The 17,744-nt window shown below is 45.7% G+C and overlaps 1 protein-coding gene across 11 annotated transcripts in view; it reads left to right on the forward strand.

Annotated features, from left to right (window-relative positions):
* PDE4A (phosphodiesterase 4A) overlaps positions 1 to 17,744 on the forward strand; it is a 584,907-nt gene that overhangs the window by 467,540 nt on the left and 99,623 nt on the right. For 3 of the 11 annotated variants that reach the window (XM_083185094.1, XM_083185095.1, XM_083185096.1), the window contains exon 1: positions 8,811 to 9,091. The exons of the other annotated variants lie outside the window; for them this stretch is intronic. In XM_083185094.1, coding sequence (XP_083041220.1) covers positions 8,826 to 9,091 — 266 coding nt within the window. In that variant the 5' untranslated portion in view covers positions 8,811 to 8,825. Of the gene's footprint in view, positions 1 to 8,810; positions 9,092 to 17,744 lie in introns of those variants that run through there. 11 annotated transcript variants of the gene reach the window in all.

Below are 17,744 nucleotides of genomic sequence, written 5' to 3' on the forward strand. Positions count from 1 at the left end.
CTTATTGAATACCGCCCTGAGTATATACACTGATAGTGATCACACTGCGCTGTATAATGATACTGAGTATCTATACACTGATAGTGATCACACTGCTGTATAATGATACTGAGTATATACACTGATAGTGATCACACTGCTCTGTATAATGATACTGAGTATATATACACTGATAGTGATCACACTGCGCTGTATATTGATACTGAGTATATATACACTGATAGTGATCACACTGCGCTGTATAATGATACTGAGTATATATACACTGATAGTGATCACACTGCGCTGTATAATGATACTGAGTATATATACACTGATAGTGATCACACTGCGCTGTATATTGATACTGAGTATATATACACTGATAGTGATCACACTGCGCTGTATAATGATACTGAGTATATATACACTGATAGTGATCACACTGCGCTGTATAATGATACTGAGTATATATACACTGATAGTGATCACACTGCTCTGTATAATGATACTGAGTATATATACACTGATAGTGATCACAATATCATTAAAATTATACCTATTGTACTGGCACCTACTTTCTTCATCTGTACGTGTTACAGAATAGATGGGTGTGGTATAATTACCTGACAGGCGGGATTCTGACAGTTATTAGTCAGACGTCGGAATCCCGACTGCACAGTGTGGGGAGCGCAATGAAGCCCCTTGCGGGCTCGCTGCACTTGCCACCTATTTTATTCTCCCTCTATGGGGGTCGTGGACCCCCACAAGGGAGCAGTCGGGATTCCGACGTCAGAGTAATGACTGTCGGAATCCCGACTGTCGGGGAGCCGTCCGGGACACGAACAGATACCATGCAGCTTGTATAGAGTGTGACACGTTTCACAGCACATACTGTAACTCTAAGCCCCAGGAGGTAGCTTGCAATGGGGCCTACACACAGGGCAATTTCAGTGCACTTTCGAAGCATTCTCAGTAGATCGCTTAAAAAAATGCCACTACATGCGCAGGGGCCATAGCGATGCGCGTCACTCTTGCACTGCAATTAATATTCAGCATGCTGGATATTAATCTCTTCATTGCCGGTCAGGCCCAGTGTTCTCCCTGGAGAAACCTGGCCCTGACCGATCGCTCAGCACACAGCGCTGACACATCACTGTGCGCTGAGCGATCTTGCATCACTCAGAACGCTCAGCTGCATCTCCCCATGTGTAGGCCCCATAGCACAATGTTGCAGATGTACAGGATTGGTAATTATGACCATATCCAGTAAGTGATGCTGTGATACATCGGCCCTTTGCAGCACTACATGTCACTACACTATTCATTTACAAATATAATTGTTTAACAAACATAGGCCCTTATTCAGATCTGATCGCAGTACAAATTTGTTTGGAAAATGGGCAAAACCAAGTGCACAGCAGGTGGGGCAGATGTAACATGTGCAGAGAGTGTTAAATTTGGGTGGGGTGTGTTGAAACTGAAATCTAAATTGCAGTGTAAAAATAATGCAGCCAGTATTTACACTGAAACACAGAAAAAAGTCCTGAGCCCCACCAAATCGATTATATATTAGGTGATGTTAAATTATCAATTAGTCATTTTAGGTCGGCCAGACTTTACTCGTTGTAAGTACTGCTGCTCTAATTGGTATAGTCCCAAACAGAGAGAAAAAGAATATAGAGAAATAGAGCTGCGCACCCAACTGGAGTATATGTAAGCAATTTAATATTATTACACAAATACAATATAGAAATAAAAATAAATTAAAAAATCAAGAATGACAATTACAATAAAAACACACAATATATAAAATGGGGAATATACAACCGGTTGTATTTAACTATAATCCAGTCCTGGTAGTAATGGTTAGTATCAGGTTAGTACTGTTAAGGGCATGTTATTACTGACAGTCACTGTGCATTCCCGGATTTTGATGTCATTATTAGAAACGCAGTATATTGCGATATTTGTTAGTGGTTCAATGAAGTTTTAGTAGTCACTTTTCACGTCTGGCCAGACAATTTAATTAGTGGTACCTTACAGATGACCTTGTGCTGCTATGTCCTGTCCTCCCAGTTGATGGCGCTGGTTAGCCAAATTTTCAACTTTATCCGGAGTGTATTTCTCAGGAAAGCTGGTCACAGCATGAACAGAGGTACCAGTCCTCTGAAATGTATTGCCGGTGGACTTGTACTCTAACGCGTTTCCCCGCCTTTTGTAGTGATCAGCGGCTTCCTCAGAGAGTCTGCAAGTGGCAAAAGCTTGATTGACCATCGATTTGATTTCTCTGCCAGCAGGATATGTGAGGGGGTGTGTCTTTGTGACACATTTCCTCACATGGTTGCGAGGGGATAAGGTGGCAGGGCAGACCCTCTGGGACTTGGTAAGCTGCAAGCGTCGCAGTTTACCGGGTCTACCAGAATCAGGGCCACTGTGTACTGAGCCTGCTGTAAGCCCATGTACACATTTATCAGCTCTGCAGGCTTGGTGTGGGAATAATGGGATGCCTCTGCCAGCTGTGCCCAGGTTTCCTGTTGGCGAGGGGACATGTATGCAGCTCTGGCTGAGGATTGTCCCCCGGGGAACAGTCACAGTGTCACATCCTTGTACAATGTATTACCTGTAATTGTGGAGAATAAGCAGCAGTATTATCCCTGCCACAGCATCCAGTCTGTGAGGTACAGGCCTGGGGCTACACTATATTGGGGCGAAAGCGAAGATGCTGTGTTCTAACTAACGATACAGCCATGGCAGTAGGGAAATGTGATGTATATTTACTATTTTCTCTTATTTATTCATAAAGCTAACCTACATTTAAATTGCAGCTGTATTCTATGTAAGTGTTCCTTCCCTGGCCTCTTTAGCACTGTCCTGCGGATGCAACCAGCCTCTACAACCTGAGGGAAATATATCTAAGTTTTTCAGGCCTCCACTGTAGACCAGGCATGTCCAAACTGTGGTTCTCTAGCTGTTGTGAGACTACACATCCCAGCATGCCTTGCCACAGTTTTTAGCATTCCGTAATAGCAAAACTGTGGCAAGGCATGATGGGACTTGTAGTTTCACAACAGCTGGAGGGTCATAGTTTGGACATGCCTGACTGAGGGCATAACCCTACATCGGCCTTTGTGGAAAACCGCCCTCGGTGGCTGCTGCCTCTTCCAGCTTCATATTAATGTACAAAAAACCAGGCTCCTCTCACATGTTTATTGGTTATTCCTAGTTCCCCAAGGTGACCTTCCCCCACCTGCTGCCTCATTACAGGGAGAAAATACAATTATTAGACACAGAAATTCTCCCCACACCTGCAAAGCAATCAGAGCCTGTCAGATTATACTTCTCGCCCCGCCAGGATTAGTCAGCTCCCAACGCAAATTAATTCTAATTAACAGACAAGAAATGTCACAGGGTTATCAGACCCCCCTATTTTCAGTCACATTTCATAACAATAATGTATTGGTGGCGTATAGCTCGCGAATCTCATACTTTGTCAGTACAGGGAGATTGATCCAAAGTTTACTTTAGTCGGCTCCTGGGCTTCTAATCGGTGACCAACTCTTCATAAATACCGATTATACCGCGGCGTTACAGGTGTCAGCGTTTCCAGACCACTGCTTAGAGTTTTACTACGTAGTTTGATTGCCACAGATGTGTAGTGCTGCAGGGGCGCCGTGCGCTACATTAGAGACCTACAGGGATCATTCCGTTTCTATTGGGTTATAAGGACCTGTAGTTCTTCATCAGCGCGAGGGACGCAGGTTGCCTATATCTGGTCAGACAGATCATATTGTTATAAAAAGGGAGCTGGAAGTTAAGTTTTAAGCTGGCAAAACTGCATGGGGTGTAGGTACGAGAAAATGGTGGAAAGCTATTTCTCCGTTTGGGATGCCAGCGTTCAAAATACAGATGCTGGCAACTCTAAGGAGGGAATCCTGACAGGGGTTAACCCTATGTGGTGAATCCCCACAGCCTAACCCTATCCGACCCCCCCTGCAGCCTAACCCTCCATGCTAGTGTCTAACCCTAACCCTTTTACCCCGCCACCTACATCTAACTGTAACCCTCCCTTCTAAGTGCCTAACACATGTCATATGTAGCCTATGGTGGTGTGAAGGTAATGAAGAGACTGTACTGATACTTTGGGCATTGTGAATTAAATAGTAATTCATCCGGGCAAAAGTTTGCCACTTTTACCCCTTATCACCCCCCTTAGGAGTTGAAAAATCTCTGCTGAGTAGGTGGCTGCAATTGTCACAGTTTCCAGAACACCCAGCAGGTCACACGTTTCAGGTCACTCGCAGGTGCACCAACTGTCACATTGTCCAGAGCACAATGGTGATGCATTGTAGATGCTTGGCAAACATTTTCCACATAGCTTTGAAACAAAGCAAGCAATTACAATGTCAATATAATTCGGCAAATCTACTGAGCAAGACCTTTAATTTACAGTGTTCATTCTAGCATCCGCCATCTTTGAAAACCCATGCAGTTCCTCTTCCCTGCCTGGGGTGTCGCTGTCTGCTGTGGTCTTTCTAGCACAGGTCTGGTTTGTATATTAGTGCTGATATACAGATCACACTGTGCTAGAAGCACTACAGCAGACAGCGACACCCCAGGCAGAGAAGAGGAACTGCATGGGTTATCAAAGATGGCGGGTGCTAGAATGAACACCAATTTAGTATATGACTCTGACAACGGCATCATAGAAATAAATCACTCGTATGCCGTCCTTCTGTTATTAATATATAGATTGTAGTCAGGTTATTGGCAGAGATTGTACATGTAATATTGAGTGTAAAGAATTGTTTTGAATATCATAAGTTAATTACATTTAACAAAAAAATTCAGATCATTTTTTGGTAATTGGTTGTGTTCCTGCAGCGTATTACTCAGTGTGTTTGTATGTACTGTATGTTTTGAATTATGTTTATCCCGCTATATTTAGCAGTTGTTCCGTCAGTCCAGAACTACGCCTCTGCTTTATTTCTGTAATGTAATTTCGTGAGATGCGACTTGCACCAAACATCTGAATCACGTTTTCGTGTCTTGCGAAATGGAAAAAGCTTAAACTTTGATCACCAAAATTTGCACTGAGGCGACCCATTCTGCTTATGTCAGAGGCTTCTCTTGGGAACGCTTCTCCGTCTTCTCACACCAGAGCTAACATACTCTTTCTCTTACCACTAACTGAGTCATCATGGGATATCGGCAATACTAATCGTCTGTATCTGAGTGGCACGCAATGGGATTGTAGCTGCCGGCTGCACTGATCCCTGGTTTGCTAATGCGAAAACCCGTACAGCTAATGCCTGGGTCTGTGTATCTGCAAGCAGAGGTCAGGGCCACCAACTGATGTTACCATCGGCATTTGCAAACTCCACATGTCAAGCGCCAGAGATCTCTGTACGCGCAACACTACCACAGGACAAGGCGATTCCATGCATTGCTACATCCCAAAACACCCAAATTTAAGAAAAGTCAGAATATGGTGGGAATAGGTAAAAATGCTTCTGCCAATGCGCAGTACACAAAGACCCCACATTTGCATCCATGATCAGAGATCCATACAACTCCGAATCCATCCTGATGTCTCCGATTGGTGTAGGGGGGGGGGGGGCATGAGATCGGAGACGGAGAGAGGTGTGCACATGTATGCTTACAGTATGTGTTGCTTTAATGTGTACGGCGGGAGTTTCACCCCTGCCGTCCACTTATTCAGGAAAATGATCTGCACTGATTGTTTAGCATGACTGCAGTTAGTAAAGTCACACTTCTGCAGCTCTCCAGAGTCCCATAGTGATTTGCACACGGGCCACTTTACAGAGTGCATCGGAACACTGAAGGAGTAACTAAAGGATTTAAAGGAGAATGTAAAATAAACTAGGAATGAAGAAGGCAAAACTGTACAAAGAAGGTAAAATAAAATGAATAGGAATAAAATAATTAAAGGGTTCCATATATGATTAAAATGTAAATGTATTAAATAGTTTAGTTAAGTATGGGTAACCGATTAAGAACAATGGAAGGGAAGCAAAACCATGCCAAATGATTACCTCTTTAAGTAACCATCCTAGATCGTCCGGCAATCCGGACAGCCCGACTATCTCGGCCTCCAATACGTCCTGCCCATTATATGCATATAGTTATACACAGTATAGCTTATTTTATTTTCTTTCATTTCAGTAGTGTGACCCAATCCAAGTGACCATATATAAGGGGAATATATATCTATAGGACGATTTTAATCGATATTAAATATATCAAATTCCATGTTGTATTTCCAGGGCTAAAACACACATTTAATAGCATTTAAAAATTCAATATAATAAAATGATCTATTGGTAAACGGGCGAAGACAGGTTCCAGCATGTTTGGTGGTAACACAGAGGCAGAACTCTGGGAGGCAATGGAGTCATCTGCCGCCGGGCTCCTGCGCTCAAGGGGGCACCTCTCCACCCCTGCCAGTTTAAAACCATTAATTGAAAGCCATCAAAATCGCTTCTGTGGCTGAGTTCTGAAATATATATATATATATATATATATATATATATATATCTGTATATATATACAGTATATAATATATATCTCATAACAGACTATATATATATATATATATATATGTGTGTGTGGGGGGGGGGGGGGCACCAATGTTCATCTTGCCTCCGGGCAACTGGGACAAACTTACGCCACTGGTAACAGAACTTTGTTAAGTGGTGCATGTATAGTTTTCTTACCGGCTCTATTCTGTGATTCATGTTTTTTAAGATGCTTTGATCACATGACTTTTAAAATCTGCTTAAAGATAGGATTAGTATGCATCGCACTGGACAATGCAAAGCACAGTGAGTTGGTATAGGCATTGGTGGCAGTGTTGACATAGGTTGATGTGAACACTGTGCACAGTGTCCCCTCGGATGGCTCGATATGCTCGGCACACTTATAGAATCTAACTCTATGTTGACTTGGATAGTAAAGTACAGTATGAACCAAGTCTACCTGCACCAAAACAAAAAGTGAAAGGGTCTGTCCCTCCCACCACAGGGTGACACAGACAGGAGGAAGCTATGTGACATGGGGTCTGTCCCTCCCACCACAGGGTGACACAGACAGGAGGGAGCTATGTGACACAGGGTCTGTCCCTCCCACCACAGGGTGACACAGGCAGGAGGGAGCTATGTGACACAGGGTCTGTCCCTCCCACCACAGGGTGACACAGGCAGGAGGGAGCTATGTGACGTGGGGTCTGTCTCTCCCACCACAGGGTGACACAGATAGGAGGGAGCTATGTGACGTGGGGTCTGTCTCTCCCACCACAGGGTGACACAGACAGGAGGGAGCTATGTGACATGGGGTCTGTCCCTCCCACCGCTGGGTGACACAGACAGGAAGGGGCTATGTGACATCGGGTCTGTCCCTCCCACCACAGGGTGACACAGACAGGATGGAGCTATGTGACGTGGGGTCGGTCCCTCCCACCACAGGGTGACACAGGCAGGAGGGAGCTATGTGACATGGGGTCTGTCCCTCCCACCACAGGGTGACAAAGACAGGAGGGAGCTATGTGACATGGGGTCGGTCCCTCCAACCACAAGGTGACACAGGCAGGAGGGAGCTGCAGGCAGGTGCTCTGTGCCTCTATATACTGTATTACTCTGTGTTGCATTTGATACCCTGGAGGACGTGTGACCCAGACTGAGCTCTGACTTTTTCCATATGTATATTTTTGCCATTCTAGAGAAGCTCTGAGTAATAACTGGAGATAATCGTCTTGTATAACATTTTCCTGTCTGCTTTTCTTTCTGATCCAACATCTCCCTACGCTTCTTTATAGGCTAAATGCTTTTCAGTTCCAGCCTATGGGTGCTGGATGACAGCCCGACTGTCGGGATCCCGGCGGTCAGTATACGAATATCGGAATCCCGACTGTTTAAATGCCGACTGACAGGGGCTATTCTCCCCCGTGACCCCCATAGAGGGAGAGTAGAACCTGTGGTGAGCGCAGCGAGCCCACAAGGGGCTTCTATACTCTCACCCCCCGGTCTGAGTACCAGTGGCTGGGATTCCGATGTTAGTATACGGCCTGTCATACTACATCCCACCATAACGTGTACCAAGCATTGTCCTCGTCAGCATATTTCATCAGTTATTTCTCTTTTACCACTCATTTTACAGGCTCCGTTTCTTTTCTCAAGTTATTTTGTTCTCTTTCTCCCTCCCTCCCCTTCCTCATTTTCTCATTCTTTTCCCCCTACCCTCCGCCCTCTCTCTCCTCTCACTTATCTGTCTTCCCACTTCTGCTTTCTCACAGACGGAAGAAGTGTGATCAGACAGATGAAGACTGAGTAACTGACCAAAAACTTTCTGAACCTTGCTTCCATCAAGGATCATAAACACACTGACTTCCTACATCTTACTCATTACACAGAGCACACACCGATGGCAGAGTGCGCCCAGTGAGGAATCCCCAGCGCGCTCTCCTGCCTGGCTCACTTGTTGAGTCTTGTAGAGTAGAGCGGGGAACAAACTTCATGACTTAACCCACCACATCCCACGGAAAGCTCCAAGAGCAGAAGAGCGAGATAGCAGATCAGGGGGAACAATATTCTTATGATGTTCCTATTCCTCGCAAATTTCTGCCTGGAGAGTTGCAATAGTCCATGAGCTCTCAGGATCTAACTTGCAGAGGATCGGAGTCCGATGTTCTTATCAGAGGTCATTTGGATATGCACCGTACAGTCTGCCACAATGGTCTGATTGTCAGCAGCACCTCCTGAGTTGTGTGTATGTATATGGTTATATATATATATATACACATACATGCAGTAGGTACTCTTATCTCTGTCATGGAGAATCCGGAGCTAAAGCCTGCCACGGGGCAGAATTCCATTGCTTTAACCACTATACCAGAGCAGACATCCAGAATGAAAACGTCGGAGGATGACGCCTTTCTTCCAGCAAGTGCCGAACCCCCAGGACTGAGATCAAAGCTCCAAGAGAGAGCTCCTCGGTCCCCCGTCTTTTTCCCCTGTTCCTCCCCAAGTTACCTGAAGAAACTACAAATGAATAGGTGCATCCGGGAATTCCGCAAACACCGGAGTCTCCAGTTCTGGTGAGCATGATATACACTCATCCGTATAGCGCCTCTTCTTACATTATATCATGTGTCATTGCTGTATGTAATCTCCAGTACTCCATATAACCCCTAGCTCTAACCCCACCCATTACTCTATAACACTCTTCCTATATCTCCTCCTATTACTCCATATAATCTTTGCCTATAACTAGCAATAGCTCATGTATAGCCCTATACAGATGGGGCCGGGCTCTTCTTTGCTGGCGAATCGCCAGAACGTCACCGTTCAGGGTTCCCGTCGGCGGGGCGATGGGAACCCTGTCCGTCTCCGCTTCAGGGAGACGGACAGGGTTAGGGGGAGGGTAGGCGGTGGGGACCCCGGGTGACCGCCGACAAGCCGGCGGTCACCCGGGGGAATCGATCGGAAATGCGCGCGCGTCCCCTTCTCGCTGTACAGATGGCGGCTGGCGGGGGATGGCGGCTGCCATCGCCATCCCCTGCAAGGATGAGTCCTGCCCCATCTGTATCTCCTCCTATTACTTTATGTAATATTCCTCTATATCTACTAATACCCTATATCACCTCTATTACCCCATATACCCTCTCCCTATATCACCTCCCATTACCCCATATACCCTCTCCCTATATCACCTCCTATTACCCCATATACCCTCTCCCTATATCTCCTCCCATTACCCCATATACCCTCTCCCTATATCTCCTCCTATTACCCCATATACCCTCTCGCTATATCTCCTCCTATTACCCCATATACCCTCTCCCTATATCTCCTACTATTACCCCATATACCCTCTCCCTATATCTCCTACTATTACCACATATACCCTCTCCCTATATCTCCTCCTATTACCCCATATACCCTCTCCCTATATCACCTCTATTACCCCATATACCCTCTCCCTATATCACCTCCCATTATGCCATATACCCTCTCCCTATATCTCCTCCCATTACCCCATATACCCTCTCCCTATATCTCCTCCTATTACCCCATATACCCTCTCCCTATATCTCCTCCTATTACCCCATATACCCTCTCCCTATATCTCCTATTACCCCATATACCCTCTCGCTCCATCTCCTCCTATTACCCCCATATACCCTCTCCCTATATCACCTCTATTACCCCATATTCCCTCTCCCTATAACTCCTCCTATTACCCCATATACCCTCTCCCTATATCTCCTCCTGTTACTTCATATACCCTCTCCCTATATCTCCCCCTGTTACTTCATATACCCTCTCCCTATATCTCCCCCTGTTACTTCATATACCCTCTCCCTATATCTTCTCCTATTACCCCATATACCCTCTCCCTATATCTCCTCCTATTACCCCATATACCTTCTCCCTATATCTCCTCCTATTACCCCATATACCTTCTCCCTATATCTCCTCCTATTACCCCATATACCCTCTCCCTATATCTCCTCCTATTACCCCATATACCCCCTCCCTATATCTCCTCCTGTTACCCCATATACCCTCTCCCTATACCTCCTCCTATTACCCCATATACCCTCTCCCTATATCTCCTCCTATTACCCCATATACCCTCTCCCTATATCTCCTATTACCCCATATACCCTCTCCCTATATCTCCTCCTATTACCCCATATACCCTCTCCCTATATCTCCTCCTATTACCCCATATACCCTCTTCCTATACCTCCTCCTATTACCCCATATACCCTCTCCCTATATCTCCTCCTATTACCCCATATACCCTCTCCCCATACCTCCTCCTATTACCCCATATACCCTCTCCCCATACCTCCTCCTATTACCCCATATACCCTCTCCCTATATCTCCTCCTATTACCCCATATACCCTCTCCCTATATCTCCTCCTATTACCCCATATACCCTCTCCCTATATCTCCTCCTATTACCCCATATACCCTCTTCCTATACCTCCTCCTATTACCCCATATACCCTCTCCCTATATCTCCTCCTATTACCCCATATACCCTCTCCCTATATCTCCTCCTATTACCCCATATACCCTCTCCCTATATCTCCTCCTATTACCCCATATACCCTCTCCCCATACCTCCTCCTATTACCCCATATACCCTCTCCCTATATCTCCTCCTATTACCCCATATACCCTCTCCCTATATCTTCTCCTATTACCCCATATACCCTCTCCCTATACCTCCTCCTATTACCCCATATACCCTCTCCCTATATCTCCTCCTATTACCCCATATACCCTCTCCCTATACCTCCTCCTTTTACCCCATATACCCTCTCCCTATATCTCCTCCTATTACCCCATATACCCTCTCCCCATACCTCCTCCTATTACCCCATATACCCTCTCCCTATATTTTCTCCTATTACCCCATATACCCTCTCCCTATATCTCCTCCTATTACCCCATATACCCTCTCCCTATATCTCCTCCTATTACCCCATATACCCTCTCCCTATATCTCCTCCTATTACCCCATATACCCTCTCCCTATACCTCCTCCTATTACCCCATATACCCTCTCCCTATATCTCCTCCTATTACCCCATATACCTCTCCGTATATCTCCTCCTATTACCCCATATACCCTCTCCCTATATCTCCTATTACCCCATATACCCTCTCCCTATATCTCCCCCTATTACCCCATATACCCTCTCCCTATATCTCCTCCTATTACCCCATATACCTCTCCGTATATCTCCTCCTATTACCCCATATACCCTCTCCCTATATCTCCCCCTATTACCCCATATACCCTCTCCCTATAGCTCCTCCTATAACCCCATATACCCTCTCCCTATATCTCCTCCTATTACCCCATATACCCTCTCCCTATATCTCCTCCTATTACCCCATATACCCTCTCCCTATATCACCTCTATTACCCCATATACCCTCTCCCTATATCTCCCCCTGTTACTTCATATACCCTCTCCCTATATCTCCTCCTATTACCCCACATATCCTCTCCCTATTACCCCATATACCCTCTCCCTATATCACCTCTATTACCCCATATACCCTCTCCCTATATCTCCTCCTATTACCCCACATATCCTCTCACTATTACCCCATATACCCTCTCCCTATATCACCTCTATTACCCCATATTCCCTCTCCCTATAACTCCTCCTATTACCCCATATACCCTCTCCCTATATCTCCTCCTGTTACTTCATATACCATCTCCCTATATCTCCTCCTATTACCCCATATACCCTCTCCCTATATCTCCCCCTGTTACTTCATATACCCTCTCCCTATATCTCCTCATATTACCCCACATATCCTCTCCCTATTACCCCATATACCCTCTCCCTATATCTCCTCCTATTACCCCATATACCCTCTCCCTATATCTCCTCCTATTACCCCATATACCCTCTCCCTATATCTCCTCCTATTACCCCATATACCCTCTCCCTATATCACCTCTATTACCCCATATACCCTCTCCCTATATCTCCTCCTATTACTCCCATATACCCTCTCACTATATCTCCTCATATTACCCCATATACCCTCTCCCTATATCTCCTCCTATTACCCCATATACCCTCTCCCTATATCTCCCCCTGTTACCCCATATACCCTCTCCCTATATCTCCCCCTGTTACTTCATATACCCTCTCCCTATATCTCCTATTACCCCATATACCCTCTCCCTATATCTCCTCCTATTACCCCATATACCCTCTCCCTATATCTCCCCCTGTTACTTCATATACCCTCTCCCTTCTCGCATTACTTCATGTCCCACAAGCTTTCGGTTCCTGCTGTTAGAACGCAAACTGATGTACAGTATAAATATAGTATGTATAAATATATAACATTCACATTTCCTTCCTGTCACCTCTTTCCTTCTCTCCGTGGCCTTGTTGCTGTGAGATATACCCAGGGACTGGTGGGTAGGCTGGTACCTAGGTGCACATGTTGGGCTTACCATGTAACCACTCTCCTTACTCTCCTCACTATTACCCTCTCCGTCCCTCTGTTCGGTGGTCTCAGCAGCGCATGCTGCAGGGAAAGCCCTGTGCTTGGCATGGCTGCAGGTTGTGTGAAGTTGTGTTAAGGTGCCCATACATGTGCGATAGCACCGCACTCCCGCGGGCATCTCATCTCACAGTACAAAAATTATGTGCTGCACATAGCGGCTATTTTGCCGGATTCTTGATTTGATGACTAGTTCTTCAGCACTTGATGGCTTCAACCGAGTTCTCACTGTTTTAATGTAAACTGATTTATTCTTCATGCTGCACGAGGTGGTGGTCATTAGCATATCACTCCCATTATCATCTGCAGCATGCTGTATAACAGGCCTGTCTCAGGTGCAACAATGCAACGGCGAGATGCATTTACATGGTATCATATTCCTTACGATAATGTCTTACTATGTAATCAGCAGGAAGTGGCTCAGTAAAGCTTGCTGCAGCTTACACATGGGTGGTTATCGTCTGTAATCCGTGATATCTCATTTTGTACTAGTTTCTGTGGCACTGAGATGGTTAGACGCAGTTCCTCCTCTACTGGCAGACATCACGTCAGGGTGACAGCATACGGATATTTTGTACCCCATGCGTACTGTAATATGCATCCCAAATCTGCAGGTTTAGGTGCCCACTAGCAATGGTTGTGGAAAAATGAAGCGCTTAGTTTAATGTTGCCTATAACAGAGAACAGCTCTTATGAAAAGAAATGAAGTGCTTAGTTTAATGGTGCATGCAACAGAGAACAGCTCTTATTTAATTGTCATCATTGCAACCAAATTGCTCTCAAAGGAGATGGTTGTCTTAATTCCAGAGGCATTCCTGGGTGTGGTGACACCCGTTGCGCACTCTGCATTACTCCTTCCTGGCGCAGCTGGATGAATAGGAGGTGTGGTCTAACATAAAAGGGGGCATGGTCTCACAGGGATCATCACTCTGGTGGCTTGCCCAGCATCCCCAGAGATGTTGACTCCACCCCGCAATCGCAGTCCTCGTGGATGGAGAATAATTAAGAGGTTGATAATAAAAACGTAAAACAAACTTGGGTCGGCCATATGTGTGTTGACCATTGGCATGTCGACCATTTGGAGTCGACCTATTCACTGTTTATGTTTGTTCTGTAGATAACACATGGGGATAGTGTCAACATAGTGTTAAGGTGACCTCACCTGGCCAAGCGTAGCCCTGGGCTCCAATGACACAATCAGTGCCGTTTTAGACAGATAAGCTGATGGCCAGGAGGCATTACCAACACGTCTGTCAATGATCTAGTCCATTTTGGGGGCTTCGGTTGTATCATAATTGTTTTTGAGCCTGGTTGCCAATGATGGCTTCAGCATTGGGTCATGGGTGTGTCCCACATTGTGTGATCAATCTGGAAAATACTTCTGTTATGGTTGTGTGGACAATCTGTGCCACTCCAACTGTTCTGTAGATCCGCTCTTTGAATTTGACAACATTTGAAGTGATACATGTTACCTAAAACCCTTCTTCCCACCTGAAGGGCAGCTCTCCTAACAGAATATACTGTACATGCCCTTTCCCCGGTTGCATTGCCAAATAGGGCAGGATGCATAAAGCGGCGCATTTTGCATGGCCTACATCCCAGGAATGATCGCAAGCTTCACTGTATTTATCGGGTGTGCCCAAATGAAAAGAAGACTTTTGCGGTAGTGGCGTTATATCTAACTGCAATGGGTTATTGTGTTTGCCGATAGATGGCGTGGCGGTTTCCCAGTTGCGCATGTGTAGTGACTGGCTTCGCCTCAGTGTCTTCGTTCCTGGAAAGTTGTTTTGCGTGGCCAGAGTCATGATGAGTGCAAAGAGCTGTTATCCAATTTCTTTGCCCAGAAGGTGAGCATGCTTCAGAAGGCGGTGTTCAGAGAGCGGTGTCTACACACGATTTCGGCTGTGGAGGATTTTAATAGTCAGAATCGTTGGAACGTGAAATTGCTGCTGCACTGTCAATAAGCCAGGGAACCTTGCATCACATAATCCACAACAAGCTTGGTTACGGCAAAGTGTGCACAGTGGGTGCCCAAGTATCTGTCAGAGAATCAGACGTTGGCGCGAATGGGTTTTTGCTTGACCCATCTGTGACAATGTGCACCTGCCCGGGCCATGGCAAGTCCTTGATACTTTCACGTCCTGCCTTATAACGCTGACACCACCGGAATATGGTGCACCGTGAGAGACACTGCTCTCCGTACACCGCCTTCATCCTGCGATGCACTTGGGATCAATTTCTGAAGCATGCTTTTGGGGGAATCCATCAAGCATCTGCCCGCGCAAAAAACTTTCCAGGAATGAAGAAATTGAGAGAACCCACCGCGCCATCTACCGGCAAACACATTACCCAACTGCTATAGCAAACGTCTCTGTGTGAGATTTAATAGGATGAGAGATTCAAAAAGTGAGAGATTTGGTGACAAATCTCCAGGGTTTTTTAAAGCGGCAACCATTTAAACTGCAAAACCAGTTTGATTTTGCAGTGTAAATGATTGCCGCTTTAAAAAAACCTGGAGATTTCTTCCCAAATCTCTCACTTTCTGAATATCTCATCCTATGATATCTCCCCCTCTTCATTTGGGCACACCTTTATTATAACATGCTTGAATATCACAAGGACAGCTCTCTCAGTAAGACCTATCTTTTGCAATAAGACTTCTGGGTGTATGACCCAGGCGTCCTGTCTGTGCACGTATCCTCTGACTCTCATCGCAGGGGAGGCTGGGAGGGATCTGAATGTCAAAAAGAAGACTGTAGGCTTCTAATAAGTAATGCCATCTGCAGATGGCGCTACCTACTAGATCTAAACTCTGAAATGTTTTGCATTCCAGAGCTTGGCCACTCTGTTTACACTGAATAAATTCACCAGTGCAGCCATTTTGCTAATGCTCGTACCACTACTATTCTTATGTAATCTGGAACAGAAGGTACAACATCATCTCCAGCTTTGCTGCTGTGTGTGCTGCAGGTTAATGGCTAAGGACCTAATTCAGTTATTACCACAAACCTGCAGGCTGGCCTACACCCCTGCTGGTTGGGAGGACTGCACATGTGCAGAACAGGCCCTACGTCATAATACACAGTAACCCCTGAGCCGCAGCCTGATTGGAGACAGAAAGACGCCGGTAACCAGCAGCATTCCTGAAACCGGGTGGTGTGTCCTCCCTGTTATCTTGGAGTACCAAGTTCAGGGTATAGATTTCCTTGACCCTTGGTTAAGTAAAAACATTGGCCATCTAGCCAGAGCCTCTTCCAGAGAGGAGAAGAGTGGTCTGGGCCGTCTTCTGTAGCCGTTAACGCTGTATATTATGAGCACTAGGGTCACTCTGTCACAGAATCTCCAGCACAGGACTCCAGGGAAAGTGGAGCGGCAGCCATTTTCCCAGTGATTTCTATTTCACTGTGCATGTGAAAAATACCTGATAATTGGACATCCGCACCAATTTCCAGGTGATTCAGCTTTGCCTCGCAGGGAGAGATGGGACGCACATCAGGAAACTTCACAGAATCAGCCCCATAATCCGATTCTGATTCCTCTGATACAGCAGCGTAATAATCTTGCAGGAGGCGCCTCCCCCCAGCATTAACATAATTACATACAGCAGATGCGCCCAAACACACAGCTGCGTCCGCCTCTGAATCAGGCCGTAAGCTAGTTACTGGGCATGCGACATTCCTAGCAATATGTCAGCAAACATGGAGCAACCACTGGAGGTATTTCTGGCTACAGAGAAGTCTAATAGAAGAAGTCAGTGCAGTACTTTTTTCCTCTCTCTCCTTTTCCTCTCTCTCTCTCCTTTTTCCTCTCTCTCCTTTTCCTCTCTCTCTCTCCTTTTCCTCTCTCTCCTTTTGTAAACATTTTTATATTAAAGCGCTTTTTGCTACAAATGCAATTTAAAACCAAATGTGATGCAGCCTGAAATGATCATTTATCCTGGCAAAGACTGATAAGTCTGTCAGCTTATTAGGAATCTGTGACAATAGCCTTATCTACAGTTCCACGCAGTGGTAAAGGCCACACAGAACATTACCACGCTGTGCATACTAATTTAATGCATTATGTTCCTGCAATGAGAGTGTTCTATGTGAGAGTCACGTCCTGCTGTAAGATATACATTGCAAACGACAGATGTAATCAAGGGATCTAAGAACACAGAGTCCCCTAACCAATCAGGAATGGGATCTGGAGAACATGGGCTCGATTGCTTCATAATTACCCACTTATGAGTTCCTTGTTCATATACAGGCATTCGGTGTACCATCAGATATTTATAGGTGGAACATAATATATTTACAGACATTATTGAGTTACACATGTACTAACTACTAATTGCACATTGTGTTAAACATTTCCAAACACAAAGGGTAGTGGTTACGGGTGTGGTATGGCTGGCCGACGGTCGGGATACCGACAGCCAGTATACTGACATCGGAATCCCAGCTGCCTGATGGGGGCGAGCGCAGAAAGCTCCTTGCAGACTCGCTGCATTTGCCACAGGTTCTGTTTTCCCTCTATGGTGGTTGTGGATCCCCACGAGGGAGAATAGCCCCTGTTGGTTGGGATCCTGACTGTCGGGCAGTCAACCAGTTGGGACTTCGAAGTCGGTATACTGACCGTTGGCCAGTCATCCAGCACCCAGTGGTTAGACATGGTAAGAGTGCCTGTTAGACATTTACAGATGGTAAGGGTG

Source organism: Crinia signifera, chromosome 4 (genome assembly GCF_055691185.1).
Source record: "Crinia signifera chromosome 4, ASM5569118v1, whole genome shotgun sequence".
NCBI classification, from domain to species: Eukaryota; Metazoa; Chordata; class Amphibia; order Anura; family Myobatrachidae; genus Crinia; species Crinia signifera.